Below are 14355 nucleotides of genomic sequence, written 5' to 3'. Positions count from 1 at the left end.
AAGGTCACACAGACAATTTCAGAGATAGGATTTAAACTCATATCTTTTGACTATAGAATCTGTGCTATTTCCTTTACAAATTCCTTTTGTGTATTCTCTTTCTATGACATAAGAAAAATATTATATAAAGAGTTGTGGATTTGGAACTAGAGGACTGGGTTTGAATTCCACTCTGATGGCCAACTACCTGTGTATCATTTGCTATTTGAGTTTCAGTTCTCTTGTTTTTAAAGAAATGACACTGAATAATGCCTAAAGTTCTTTTAGGTCTAAAACTTACAAGTTTCTCAGATAGCTGGTCCTGGCTTTCCCCCCAATTTCCTTGGTAAACTATGGTAGTTCACTTTTGCCCTGAATCTCTCTTTTCTTGTATGTAAATTGAGATATATATATATTAGGCACTACTATGTGCTAAAACATTGGGGATACAAAGGACAAAAGACAGTGTCTGCCCTCAAGGAACTCATCGTTCATGGGGGAAACAACATGCAAACAACTATGTATGAGCAAATTGCATACAGGTTAAATAGGAAAAAATACAGATTAAATAGGACTTCCTATAGAAGGTTGGATTTTAGCTTGAACTTGAAGGAAGTCTCTGATGTGGGGGGTGGGGAGAGATGAGGAAGCATTCCATGCATGAGAAACAGCAGGGAAAAATGAAAATGAAAATCTATAGAATGGCAAGATTTGATCATCTTCCAGCTCTAGCTACCAGTGTCTTGTGTTTAAATAAATCAAACTGTGAGTGGCTTAGAAATAAAAAAAAATCTACTTCTAGGGAGAAGTTAGGAAATAATTATTCCTAAGGAAAAAATATTGAAATGAATGATTGAGTTATTCATATATCTACCACTAATTTATTTGCTTTTATTATTAAATGTATTAATAAATTTGGCTATTATGTTTGCCATACAAAAATAATTAAGACAGGAATTCTGTCCTCAGAGAGTTTGATACTAGAGATATAATTTCTTCATGGTCTCATTAAAAAAAGCAGAAATATTTCATTGATAAATATTTTAAAAAGCATTTGCCATGTGTTTAAATTATATAATCTGTTGAAATGATGTCATTATTTTTGCACTTATGATTTCCACTTCTCAATTATCTATTTTATTTTTCTAATATGGGGTTCAGTCAGCAACTTTGGCTAATCTTTTCTCTTTGTACACTAGGGGGACTCTTGTGCTATCAAATATTTGCTAAAGAGCAGGTGACTGAATCTTATTGGTTTACTGGTGGTATATGATAGTCAGACAGTAGCCCTTTTAAAGATAGAAGCTAGGAACTGCAATAAACCTCATACAATTTTTTTCTGTCCTGAGGAAATAGAAGTCTAGGACCTGATATTTAAAACTACAATGAGTGAGGTAAGTAATTTCTCTATTTAGTTTGGGCAGAGTGAATTTAGGGAGAAGAACAATTATGAACAGAACCCTGAAGCAAACAGTTAAAGCAGATATCCAAAGCTTAGGACTGATAAATTAAATAATCAAAAATGATTTTTAGTCTAACAAATTGAAGCTATTTATGCTTAAAATATAATCATAGCTAAATGCTGAACCTTTGAATTTTTCTTGAAGAGAATAGGGATAATCCTTGAGGGTTTTTTTTTTTTTTTTTTTGCTATAAATTTGAAATTTTTGAAATAACTCTAGGTTTTAAAAATCTAAATAATGTCCAAAGATTTCCTCCTCCCCAATGTATATTTGTGCTGCTATCAAGACTATTCCATGTTTTTATTCTTAATGCCTTAAGAATGTCAATTAACAGTCACTTTCTCCTGTATATAAAAAAGCCATTAAAGAACACATGAAAATATACTTTATTCAGCAGGGATTCACCGATATGGAAAATATGGAGAATTTTATTATTCAAAAGATACCTATGCTTCAGCGTTGTATAAGGAATGGAAATGTAAATAGTGTCTGATACAAAAAAACTTATGAAGATCTTTCTGTGTGTGGGTAGTTGGGAGAAGGAAAAGAAGATCTCTACATTAAAAATAACTTCTATTAAGTACTTTTTAACTGAAACTTGTATAGTGGCAAGCTGGTACAAAAATGAATGTATTCTTTGTAGGCAATGCAGATTCTAGGATATAAAATATCAAAATTAGCTATATATTTGAGCTATTTTCACATCATTTAAAGAATCATATATTCACAATATTTAAGAAATTTTAAAGTGTCACATATATTTCATTCATTAGTGTTTGAATTTGCAGCTTAGTAACCTCCAACTATCAGTTCTTATACTACAATAATACTCTATTACATTAATATAGAATTACTTGCGCACCCATTTCCTAGGTGGTTGACACCTCCTCAGTTTCCAATTTTTTTGCTATCATAAAAAAGAGCTGCTATAAACATTTTTGTACATATTGGTCTTTTTCCTTTTCTTTTGATTTCTTAGGGCTATACGTAGAAATATTGTTGGCTTAAAGGGCATTCAAATTGAATGGGTTCTTTAATGTAGTTCCAAATTTTTTCTGTAGAATCATTGGACCAATGTACAACTTCACTAACAATGCATTATTATGTCTATTTTTCACATCCTCTTTGTCATCTTTTTTGGTCACCTTAGTTATTCTGATGAATGTTGGTGGCAGCACATAATTGTTTTAATTTGCACTTCTCTAATTATTAGCGATTTAAACCATTTTCACATGACTATTGATAACTTTGAATTCTTCCTCTGAAAACTTCCTGTTCATATCCTTTGATCATTTATCAATTTTAGAAGTGGCTCATTAAAAAAAAATTTTTTTTAGTCTGTTTCATATAGATTTGAGAAATGAGACTTTTATTAGAGAAACTTCTTGTAATCCCCTCCTATCCCTTGCTTTTCTTTTCATTTTGGCTGTATTGATTTTTTTTGCATCAATGTTAAAATATTATATAATCAAAATGCATATTTTACATCCTCTGAACCTCTCTACTGATTTTTTTTGATCATGATCTCTTCCCTTAGTTATAGATCTGACCTTTTTTCTCATGCTTATTAGTTTATGATATCTCCCTTTATACTTAAATTATGTACCCACTTTGAGTTTGTCTTGACAGATATGCCATCTTTATATCACATTACTTTCTATTTTTCCCAGAAGTTCTTGTCAAGTAATGAGTTCTTGTCCCAAAGTTGGAATTTTTGAGTTTATCAAATATTAGATTATTGAGCTTGTTTACTTTTGTATAATATTTAAATAATCTGCTACTTTGATTAAGTTTTCTATTTTTCACTGAACACCAAGTTGTTTTAATGTTGACAAGTTTATAGTATAGTTGAAATCTGTTATATTTTATTTTCATTGATTCCCTCAGTATTCTTGACCTTTTGTTTTTTCAGATGAATTTTATTATTTTCTTGCTCCATAAAGTAATTTTTTGGTAGTCTGATTGTTTGAATTGGTAGCATTGGATAAGTAAATTTGTTTAATTTACATTGTTATTTTCTTATGGTGGCTTGCCCTATTAATGAAACAGTCTATATTTCTCCAGTTACTTAGATCCATTTCTATTTATTTGAAATGTATTTTGTGATTGTCTGTATATTAGCAGGTCAGTTCCCAGGAATGTTATACTCTCTGCAGTTATTTTAAATGAGATTTCTCTTCTTATTACTTACTGTGTGGATTTGGTGATAAATTTATAGAAATGTTAATGGTTTGTTTAAGCTTATTTTATATTCTGCAACTTTGCTAAAGTTGTTAATTGTTAAAACTAGGTTTTTAGTTGACTCCCTAAGTTTTTCTAAGAATATACACACATATATTATGTTTATAGTTTTCCTTATATTGAACCATCCTTGCATTCTTGGTATAAATCTAGATCAAAATATGTTGATATGTTGCTGTGGTATCATTTATCGAATTTTATTTAAAATTTTGGCATTAACATTTCTTATACAGGTTGGTCTATAGTTTTCTTTTTCTGTTTTTCTTCTCCTTGCTTTAGATATCAAAACTATATTTATGTCATATAAGAAATTTGGTAGGATTCTTTCTTTACCATTTAAAAAAAATGGTTTTATAGAGTATGGGATTTATTTATTTATTTATTGGGGCAATTGGGGTTAAGTGACTTGCCTAGGGTCACACAGCTAGGAAGTGTTAAGTGTCTGAGACCAGATTTGAACTCAGGTAGGATTATTTTTTTTAAATGTTTAGTAAAATTCACTGATAAATCTATCTGGTTTTGGATTTTTTTCCTCCATAGAAAGCTGAATTAAGGATTGTTCATTTTTTCTCCAAGATGAAATTATTTAAAGTACTCTGTTCTCCTTTTTGTTAATCTGGGTAACTTGTATTTTCATAAACATTTGTTCATTTCTATTAGATTATGAGTTTCATTGACATGTAATTAGGCAATAATTGCTTTAATTTTTATTGGTTGTGTATATATCCTTTTCATTTTCGAGATTGGCTTTAGTCTTTTTTTTTTTTTTAACTCAAATTAGCCAATGGTTCATCTATTTTTTTTTTTTGACCACAGTCAGTTTCCTATTTTTAATTATTAATTCAAATGTTTTTTCTTAAAATTTCAGTTTTATTAATCTCTTATTTAATTTTCAGGATTTCTATTATGATATGTTATTGGTGGATTTTTCTAGATTTCTATGCCTAATTTGCTGATCTATCCTTTTTTCTTTTATTGATGTAAGTGTTCAGAGATATAAAAATTTAAAAAATATTACTTTGGCTACATCCCACAGATTTTGTATGTTGTCTCATTTTTGCCATTAACTTTAATGAAATTATTAATTGGATAATGTTTTTTAACAACTGAATTATTTAGGATTAAATTATTTTGTTTCAAGTTAATTTTTAGCTGATGTTTCAATTTAGTCTGTTTATTGAATATAATTTTTATTATATTATATAGTCTGAATTATAGACATATGTATATATATGTCTATCTGCGTGTATGTATGTCTTTCTATATTTTTTCTATATTTGTGTGAAAGTTTTTTGTCCTATAAAACCACAATAAATTTTTGTGAAGGTGTCATGCACAGTTTATTCCCGTTAAGTATTCTCCAGAGGGCTTTCATATGTTTTCTAATTTTTTTTTACTAATCTCCTAAACTTCTTCCTTGTTTATTTTGTGGTTTGATTTATCTATGGCTGAGAGGGCTAAAATGATGCCTTCACCAATATAGTTTAATATCAATTTCCTTCTGTCACTCATTAACTTTTTTTTCAAGAATTTGGATGCTATGGCATTTGACTCTTTGCTTTGAATCTTTGCATTTGAATCTTTGCTATTATATGTCATTGTCTATAATGCTTTTTAGCAAAAGATAGTTTTCTTGATCATCTCTTTCATTAGGCCTATATTTGATTTTGCTTCATTATTGATCATTATTGCTTCTCTTATCTTTTTTACTTCAACTGGTTCTGGTCCAGGCCTTTATTTTACCCTGATGTGTTATTTTCTGCTTTAGATGTCTCTTGTGATTGACATATTCTTGGACTGTGGTTTTTAATTCATTCTCTTCCATCTTGTGGATGAGTTCATTTATCCTCATATCTATGACTTCTAATAATGTGTTCACCTCCAATATATTATTTTATAATTATCATTTTATTCTCTTTTTTAACCTGTGTCCTCCTCAAAATTCTGTTTCGCTTTGTCTGAGGCATCCCTTAATCTATCTTTGCCCCTCATTCTCTTAACTATGAATTTCTTACCTGCTTGTCATACATATGTGTAGTATGTGTGTATGCATATTATACATATACATATACACACATGCATTGTACATATATACAATATAATATATATTATATTATTTCTATGAGAATATATATGTATAAATTTATGTATGTGCATATACATATATATTTTTTCCTCTTTGAACCAGTTCAGATCAGATTCAACAATTATCAACTTTCACATATTCCTCTCCATTGTAAAAATTGTTCTGTGCATGTCTCTTTTATGTGAATTAATTTTTTCCTGAAGTTCTTCACCTTTCCCCTTTCACACAGTTCATTCCTCTTTTCACCTTTTAATTCTTTTTTAGATATTATTTAAACATAGTACACTCATACCTTAATTAAGACAGTTTCTTAATAGACTCCTTGTAACTCCCCTAGTGGTGAGAAAGTTCTTATGAGTTATGTATATTACATTCTCATATAAGAATGTAAAAAGTTTAACCTTGTTTAGTCCCTTATTATTTCTCAGTTGTGTTTTCCTTTTTTATGCTTCCCTTGCTTCTTATGTTTGGATGTCAAATTTTCTATTCAGCTTAAGGCTTTTCATCAGGAATTTTTATTCATTTTGGATTGTAGGATTATGCTCAGTTTTACTGGATAGGTTATTTTAAATTATAATTTTATTTCTTTTGTCTTCTGGCATATTATATTCCATGCTTTCCACTTTTTTTTTTTATAGTGCTAATTGCCAAATCTTATGTGTCTTAGTATAACTTCACCATATATTTTTTTTTTCTGGCTAAACTGGGAGCTCTGAATTTTTGTTTTTGGGATTTTTTGTTTGGAATTTATTTCAGAAAATGATCAGCGGATTCTTTTAATGTCTACTTTGTCCTATTATTATAAAGCATAAGAGCAATTTTGCTTTAAAATTTCTTGAAATTCAACATAAAGACTCTCTCTGTCTTTCTGTCTCCATCTCTACTTGTCTTTCAAGTAGAACAATACTTCTTAAATTATTTCTCCTTGATCTATCTTCTAGGTCATGTTTTTCCTATTTCACATTTTCAAGTTATTTTTCAAATGTTTGACTTCATTTCACTGTTTCTTAATGTCTTGTGCTATTAGTTTCCAATGGACCATTTCTAAATTTGAAGGAGTTATTTCCTTCAGTGAAGATTTATTTTTCACATTTGGTCAGTTGTGATTTTTAAGGAGGTATTCTTTCAACATTTTTTGCCCTTTTTTTTAGCCAAACAATTCTTTTCATAAGTTTGTATCATAAATTTCATTTCTTTCCTCAATTTTTCATCTATTATTGTCATTGAATAATTAAAAAGAAATCTTTCTATATTTTCCTAAGTCTTCTAGGGATTGATTGTTATGCTTTCATTCAGTCTTCATTTTTAAAGAAGACATTGCTTGTAGATATTTTCAAGTCACTGTCTTCATCTAAGATTGTATCTTGAGCTTCTTTGTTAATGTAGTAGCTTTTGATGGTCATATTATTTTTGTTTTGTTTACTCATTTTTCTAACCTTAATTCTTGACTTTGGAATTTGTTAGAGCTAGTCTCTTAACTTCTGTTGTGTGTATATTTCTTTTTGTAAATGTGATATGATGGACTTGAATTTCTATCTTTTCTGTTTTTTTGGTGCTTCTATAGCTTGGTATGGAGCCTATAGATTTTCATTGCTTCCTAAGTGGTATGATCTTAGAAGAGGTCTGTTCATTGCTCTTGGGATCCTCTGCTGATTTTCACACTAGTAGGGTCCTTGTTCCCTTGTGACCACAATTGTTCCTCTTCACCCTGGAACTGTGACTCCTTTAGTATTACTGGGCCTTTAAATCCATTCTGTCCTGTAAAGCCTGCCCTAGGCATAATATCCCTGCTAAGCTGGATGCTAAACTGGACTCCCATTGCCTGTTTTTTTTTCCTCTGTTGCCAGAGATCGTGTTTCTTAATGTAATTCCTAGATTGCTTTGTTATATTCTTTTTTTTTTTTTTTTTTTTTCCCTGAGGCAGTTGGTTTAAGTGACTTGCCCAGGATTACACAGACAGATTTGAACTGAGGTCCTCCTGACCTCAGGGTTAGTGCTGTATCCATTGCACCACCTAGCTGCCCCTGTTGTATTCTTTTGATGCCTTTTCTGTATCTGAGAGTGAACTTGTTTTTTTCACTTATCTGACTCTTGGTGACCCCATTAGAGGTTTTCATGGCACTGTAGTGATTTGCCATTTCCTTCTCCAGTGAGTGTGTACTCCTAGTCCCTTAACTATTTCTCAGATTTTCCTGGACTAGAACTGCTAGGCAGAATCTCTCTCTCTGGATGATTAGCTCAACTACTGGACAACAGTCAATGGGGAGGAAAAAAAGGACAAAAGTTATTCCTCCATCCTCCTATTAAGAGGTGAAGAATTACTTTCTTTCTAACTATTGGTCCTGCCTCAGGTCATCTGAACTATCATTTGCCTTTTGCTATTAGTTATGTAGCTAGGTTATAAGGTTGTGGCCAGTTTGAGAGAAAGATAGAGGAAAAAAACAAAGAGAGAGAGAGACAGAGAAACAGCAATAGAAAGAGACAGACAGACTGAGAAAGAGAGAGCTGAAAACAGTGAGAGAGACTGGAGAAGAGAGAATGAGGAGGAAAGCAATAGGAGAGTTTTCACACTTTCTAAAAGAACAACCAGGTGCTGATATCTTGATAACACATTAAAATCTTATCACCTGTGATTAAATCCTGTAACTCAATAAATTGAGATGAGGTGGATGTAACCAAATCTTCCCCTTCTTCCCTTCTACTCTTACATGTGTAAAGAAGAAGAGAGTTCAGAATATGATAGTCCAGGAGACAAAAGTTAATGCTATAATTTATAAGCAAAAATAATTTATCTAGCAAAACTAAGCACAGTGCCAAAGGAGAAAATGAATCTTTAATTAAATAGATTTCCAAATACTCCTGATGAATATATCTAAGAATATATCTAGACAAGTATATAATTTGAAATGAAAACAAAGGAGTCAAGAGAAATATAGAAGAGTAATTAGAAAGGACTACACAATAGGCAGCTAGGTAGCATAGGCAATAGTATGCCAGGTCAGGAGCACTTATCTTTGGATGGTTCAAGTCTGGTCTCGGACCTAACTAACCCTGTGACCCTGGATGAGTCACTTAACTCTGTTTTTTCCTCAGTTTCCTCACCTGAAAAGTGAGTTTGAGAATAAAATTGAAAACTGCTAATATTTTTGCCAAGAAAATTCCAAACAGGGTCATGAAGAGTCAGAGGAAAAATAACTCAACAACAACATATGATGAGAAAGTATTTATATACTAAAAAAGAAAGAAGTAAGTGCCTCCTCTGAATATTATTTTTTCCAAAGGTGATAGAGGGGAGTAATTATGGCAGAAAACCTGGGATAAGTTTTGCTTTGTTTTGATAATATTAAGAGGGAAAAAGAAAAGAAAAGGAATACACTATTATGGAAGAAAGAAGAAGGTAGGAGGATGGAACTTGCTTTTTCCCAGTGTTGTGATACAGGAGCCACCTGCCAGTGGCTGCTGGAGGTCTAACTCAGACCTGTAGAATGGATCTCTTCATGTGAGAGGATGATGTTGATGATTGACGATAATACAAAGAGACTGAGAGGGAGTTGCTATTCTTTGACCTCTCTTCTCTGACCTCTCTCCTCTTGCCTCCAATTTATTTCATTTCCAACCCACAAGCAACATCTGTGTAAAGGCTGCTTTGCAACTCCTTAAAATGTTATGAGTCACAGCTGTGGAGGCTATCAGAGAATTGATCTGCTCCTTCACTTAGGCTTGGTCCTTAACATAATAGGGATGATCAAGAAGCAGAATGGGGCAGGGAGAGAAGGCACATGAATCTTACTTTCATATGAATCAGGTAACAGAGGATTGAACACACGCACACAAAGATAAACATACATATTTAAAAAGAGTTTGGTATAATAATATATTACCCTTATCTGAAAATCAGTCAGGCATGAAAATAGAAATGGGAGAAAGTGATTAAGAAACAGAATAAATTTTGAGAAGGATAAACAAAACAAAATCATTTTTTTTGAGGTTGGAGTGTTAGGAAAAAAGAAAGAAAGAAAAGGTAAGAGTTCATGCATGGGAATTGGGAGAGGGGAAGAGAAGAATAATGGAATGGAGGTAGATCTTATTAAATATAAACCCCTACTGTGAAATACCCTCATTCTCTCCCAACACTCTCTTTCCTTCAATTATCAGAATTTCTATTTTTTTTTTTTTTGTCTATTTTGACAATTTCTTTGGGATACTCTCTCTTTGCAATTATACTGTAAGGCTGAATTCCTAGGAGGACAATGAGGGGAAACGCATAAAAGGGTAGGATGGAGGAAAATACACAATTAAAAATATAAATGGTATGATCTCTCTAATGAAATGGGGGAGAGATTAATTTAATGCATTAGAAAAGTAGAGGCCAACATGATGTTTATGTGAAATATACTAGAAAAAAAAAGACAACTGAGTAAAAATCAAGGAGTGGAGAAAAATTTGTTATGTTTCAGTCAACTAAAAATAAAGTAGGGATAGTTAGACAGAGATTTGAATAACAGTTAAATAGGAAAACTACATTGTATTCAAATCTACAACAGACAATGAATAAATATTAACACACTCATGGCATAGTATCTAATATGTAAAAGAAAAGTTCATCAAACTTCCCGAAGTAACGAACTGAGAAAGTATAATAGGAAATCTAAATTTGTTCCATTTTAAATCTAGGCAAATTTAGCCAAATTTTTTTTTTAATAAACTAGAGAGAGAAGAAGGACATGAATAAAATTTTTGAAATTTAAATATAATAGATAGCTGGTAATTATTGAATGAGAACCAAAAGGAATTGCCATCTTTCTAGCTTCCCAGGCTCATAAGCCAGTTAGTTCTTTTTCTTCTTCTTCTTCTTCTTCTTTTTTTTTGAGTTCTCACTTGCTCTCACTTTCCTTCAATACCCAGTCTTTTGTTTAAGCTTATCAACTTTACCCTTATCAATATTTTTCAAATATATCTCCTTCTACCCTCTGATATTACCTGCACATTAGTATAAGCCTTCATGCCGAAGTAATATGTTTATGTATTAAATACTTTAAAATAATTGAAGTAGACTGCTGAGTTTTAATCACTTTTTCTTCCTTATCCAGTTGCTTCAATCTAGGGAGACTGCTTATTGACTTTGCTCACACTGAGATATGATAAATAAGTTTGCCTAAAATATTAAGTGCTAGATAACCATATTATTTTGGATAAATAAGCTTACTTAGTGTTTTCATAATGGTTCAATCAGAGGCTATGTCTTGTTCTAAAATACAAACATTTTTCCCTCACTTTATATGTTTACAATTATTATTTGGTTTCTGAATTTAAATTTCAACTACTCTGAAAGGAACCTCACTTAATATTTAACTCTTAGCTGCCTAAATAGAATTGTATAGAAGAAAAGAGAAAGAATAGGTAAGCAAATTATTACTATTGTGACCTACTACTCTTGAAAATTCTGATTATTTCCAAAGTGTGTGTGTGTGTGTATTATACCCAACCCATGTGGAATTATTTTGTGTATCATAATACATAACACCTTGCCTTTTAAAGTATAGTAACAACTATTCTAGGGCATATATTTTATTCTAAATGACTTTTGTATCTGAGCAAATCTAGAGCATCTGAATAGATTCTACAGGTTCCACTTCTCACACCAGTGAGAAAACTCTACCAATTGTGGTCAGCATCTTTTATTTAATTTGTAGTATTAGTGTTATCAGGACATGTTATTTGCCCAGGTTGTATAAGAAATCTGAGATAGATTGTGTAAAGATTCATGTTATTTATGTGTACGTGTATCTACACAAATAATATAGCTATATTTTTGCATAGCTACCTGTTTACAAATTAAATTTACTTATGTATAAAATTACATGTAGATATGTATTTATATATATATGTACATGCACTATAGGGTATATTCATGAAAGATTTCCTCTGGTATGAGAGCTATTTGCTACTTTTGGTAACTATATGATTCATCAAACTCTCATCTGAGAGTGAAGCTGATGATTTTGTACAACTCTATGGTCAAAATACTACTTGCAGTTGGTCCAGTTCAGAGGGTTGTTGTTTCACTAGACCACAGCAGCAGTGGGATTTGGTTGTTCCTGGTTATCTGAGTAGTCTTTTTTTAGGGATCACACTGTTCACCTCTCATTATGAGGTAGGTAGATAAGACACCCTAAAATTGTCTAGTACCCAATGCTAGCCTGCTTATAGCAAGTGGGAATCTAACTTTGTTGAATCAAAGCACACAAAAATGTCCAAAACCTTTTGCAAATATGATTCCACTCACTACTGGCACATGGAATGTGCACACATTTAACAATGAACACCAATTTACTAAAGTTGGAGCTGGATATATATTTTTTTCTGGAGTGATCCCAGCAAAGAGGAGTGCCAAGAAGTTGGCATAAATTTTGCAATTAAAACTAATCTAGAGAGGAATCTGGAAAGATGGCCCAGTAGATCAGAAAATCCCAAACTCTTTAGATTTTCCTCATAAATAAAACAAAATTGTGCTTCAGGGCAAACATAGACTGGTGGAAAAACAAAGAGGAATTGGGGTAGAATGAGTTGGATCCTCCTGGGAACACCAGAGAAGCCCTGAGGAAAACCCTGTGACAGAGATTTGGCTAGTACAAAGTATAAATACCTTCAGACTAGCTTTACTGAATTGGCAAGTGTAGAGCCCTGGGGTTAGCTGAATTCTGAATTTACTTCAGTTTCAACCATAAAAACTTTCACCTGAGACAGAGTGGGAACAAATGAGGTGTCAGGGATTTGAGTGAGGTGTCAGGGATCGGAGTCTGGGAAGATTGAGGGAACCTCTGTTAAAAGGGAACATTAGGTCCAACTGTGCTGTAGAAATATGGCCCTGGGCAAAAAGGAACCAGCATACTTAGATTAGTTCAAAAGCAGTGAGTCAGATTTGTGAGTACTTACAGGAAAGTAGAGTTCTTGGTTTTGGGTTCCAAGCTAAGGAGAGAACTGAAGTTAAAGCCAGAGGCATTATGCCCTTCTCCCCTCATTACTGGTGATTACACAAATAAACTCTTATGATTAAAAATATGATCAGTCAAAGGAGAAAGAACCCAATTATAGGAAGTTACTATGGAAATAGGAAGATGGGATTCATCTTCAGAGGATGATAGTGATTTTTTAAAGCCTCTTCTATCCCAAAGAGTAGAATTACCCACCCAAATTTTACTTGTCCAACATTAAATAGTTACCTGCCCAAAAAGAATTCATAGACTTGAAAAAAGACTTTAAAAACCAAATGAGAAAGATTGAGGAAAAACAACAAATAAAAACTAAAAGCAATCCAAGAAAAAAAGGAAGATTATGAATAGAAAATCAACCACTACAAAAAGAGACACAGAATCTTAAGGATGAAAATAACTCTTTGAAAATTAAAACTGGGTAAGGGAAAGACTGAGAAAAAATAAAACAAAATATAAGTGAAAAATGGAAGAAAATGTGAGACTTCTCATAAAAAAAATAGATCTGGAGAACAGATGAAAAAGAGAAAACATAAGAATAATTGAGCTACCTGAAAGCTATGATAAAAAAGAATCTTGATACAATAATACAAGATCAAAGAAACAGAACAAGAAGGGAAAGTAGAAATAGAAAAAAAAAATCCACCAATCACTACATTAATAGTACATGAAAAACATGCGGGAACATCATTACTAAATTTTGAAACCCTGAGATCAAAGAGAAAATTTTAGAAGCAACAACAACAATAACAACAACAACAACAACAACAACAACAATTCAAATATGCTGGAGCTACAGTTAGAATCACATAAGACCTATTAGTGGCTCCAATAAAAAACTGCAAGTCTGGAATACTATATATTGACAATCAAAAGAATTAGAGAATTAGGAATGTGGCCAAAAATGTTATACCCAGCAAAATTAAGTATAATACTGAATGAAAAATAAATGGACATATAATGAACTGTCAGATTTTCAGGATTATGTTGTGAACAAACCTGAATTCAACATAAAATTTGACTTGTAAGAACCAGCATCAAAGATTAATTTTAAGGGACTCAATAAGGACAAAATGTTTATGTTTTATATATAAAAATATAAACCATATGTTTAAGATTGTCATTAGTAGTTGGGTAATTCAAAAGAAAGACTGGAATAGAACTGAGTATAATGGGATTCTAAAAAGCAAAATTGTATAGGAAAAGGCAAAAACTGTAATTATACTATACACATGATATACCAGAGCAAGAACTAACACAGAGGAATTAGATGGGGGAGAGGGCTGGTAGTTTTGAAATTCTACTCAAATGGGGAATGAGTTAAAAGAGGAAACAATACAAATATATATCAAGAAAGGTATAACATTCTCCCAAGTCTATAAAGAAATAAAAGGGGGAGGGAATAGGATAAGATAGGGTATTTAGAAGGGTGTGTAGAGTAACTAAAGTGGGATAAATTGTCTGAATTAATGGGAAAACGATAAAAATGGAAGGAAAAGTTGAGAGGAGAGGATATGATAGGGATTCTTGGGGATGGAGTGGGGGTGAAGTGGGGAGACTGGGGTGGGGTGGGTGATATGGAGGTTAAGTAATA

General features: G+C 32.0%; 1 protein-coding gene across 2 annotated transcripts in view; it reads left to right on the top strand.

The window, feature by feature from the left end:
- Window positions 1-1220: 1220 nt before the first annotated feature.
- PCP4 (Purkinje cell protein 4) overlaps window positions 1221-14355 on the top strand; it is a 28860-nt gene continuing 15725 nt past the window's right edge. The window contains exon 1 of one of the 2 annotated variants that reach the window (XM_031959194.1): window positions 1221-1373. In XM_031959194.1, the coding sequence (XP_031815054.1) occupies window positions 1365-1373 (9 nt within the window). In that variant the 5' untranslated portion in view covers window positions 1221-1364. Of the gene's footprint in view, window positions 1374-9461; window positions 9575-14355 lie in introns of those variants that run through there. The other variant, XM_031959193.1, reaches the window with a different exon arrangement.

This window comes from Sarcophilus harrisii, chromosome 3, assembly GCF_902635505.1.
Source record: "Sarcophilus harrisii chromosome 3, mSarHar1.11, whole genome shotgun sequence".
Lineage (NCBI taxonomy): Eukaryota > Metazoa > Chordata > Mammalia > Dasyuromorphia > Dasyuridae > Sarcophilus > Sarcophilus harrisii.
The sequence above is the reverse complement of the archived record's forward strand: the minus strand, read 5'-3'. Positions and strand labels throughout refer to the sequence as shown.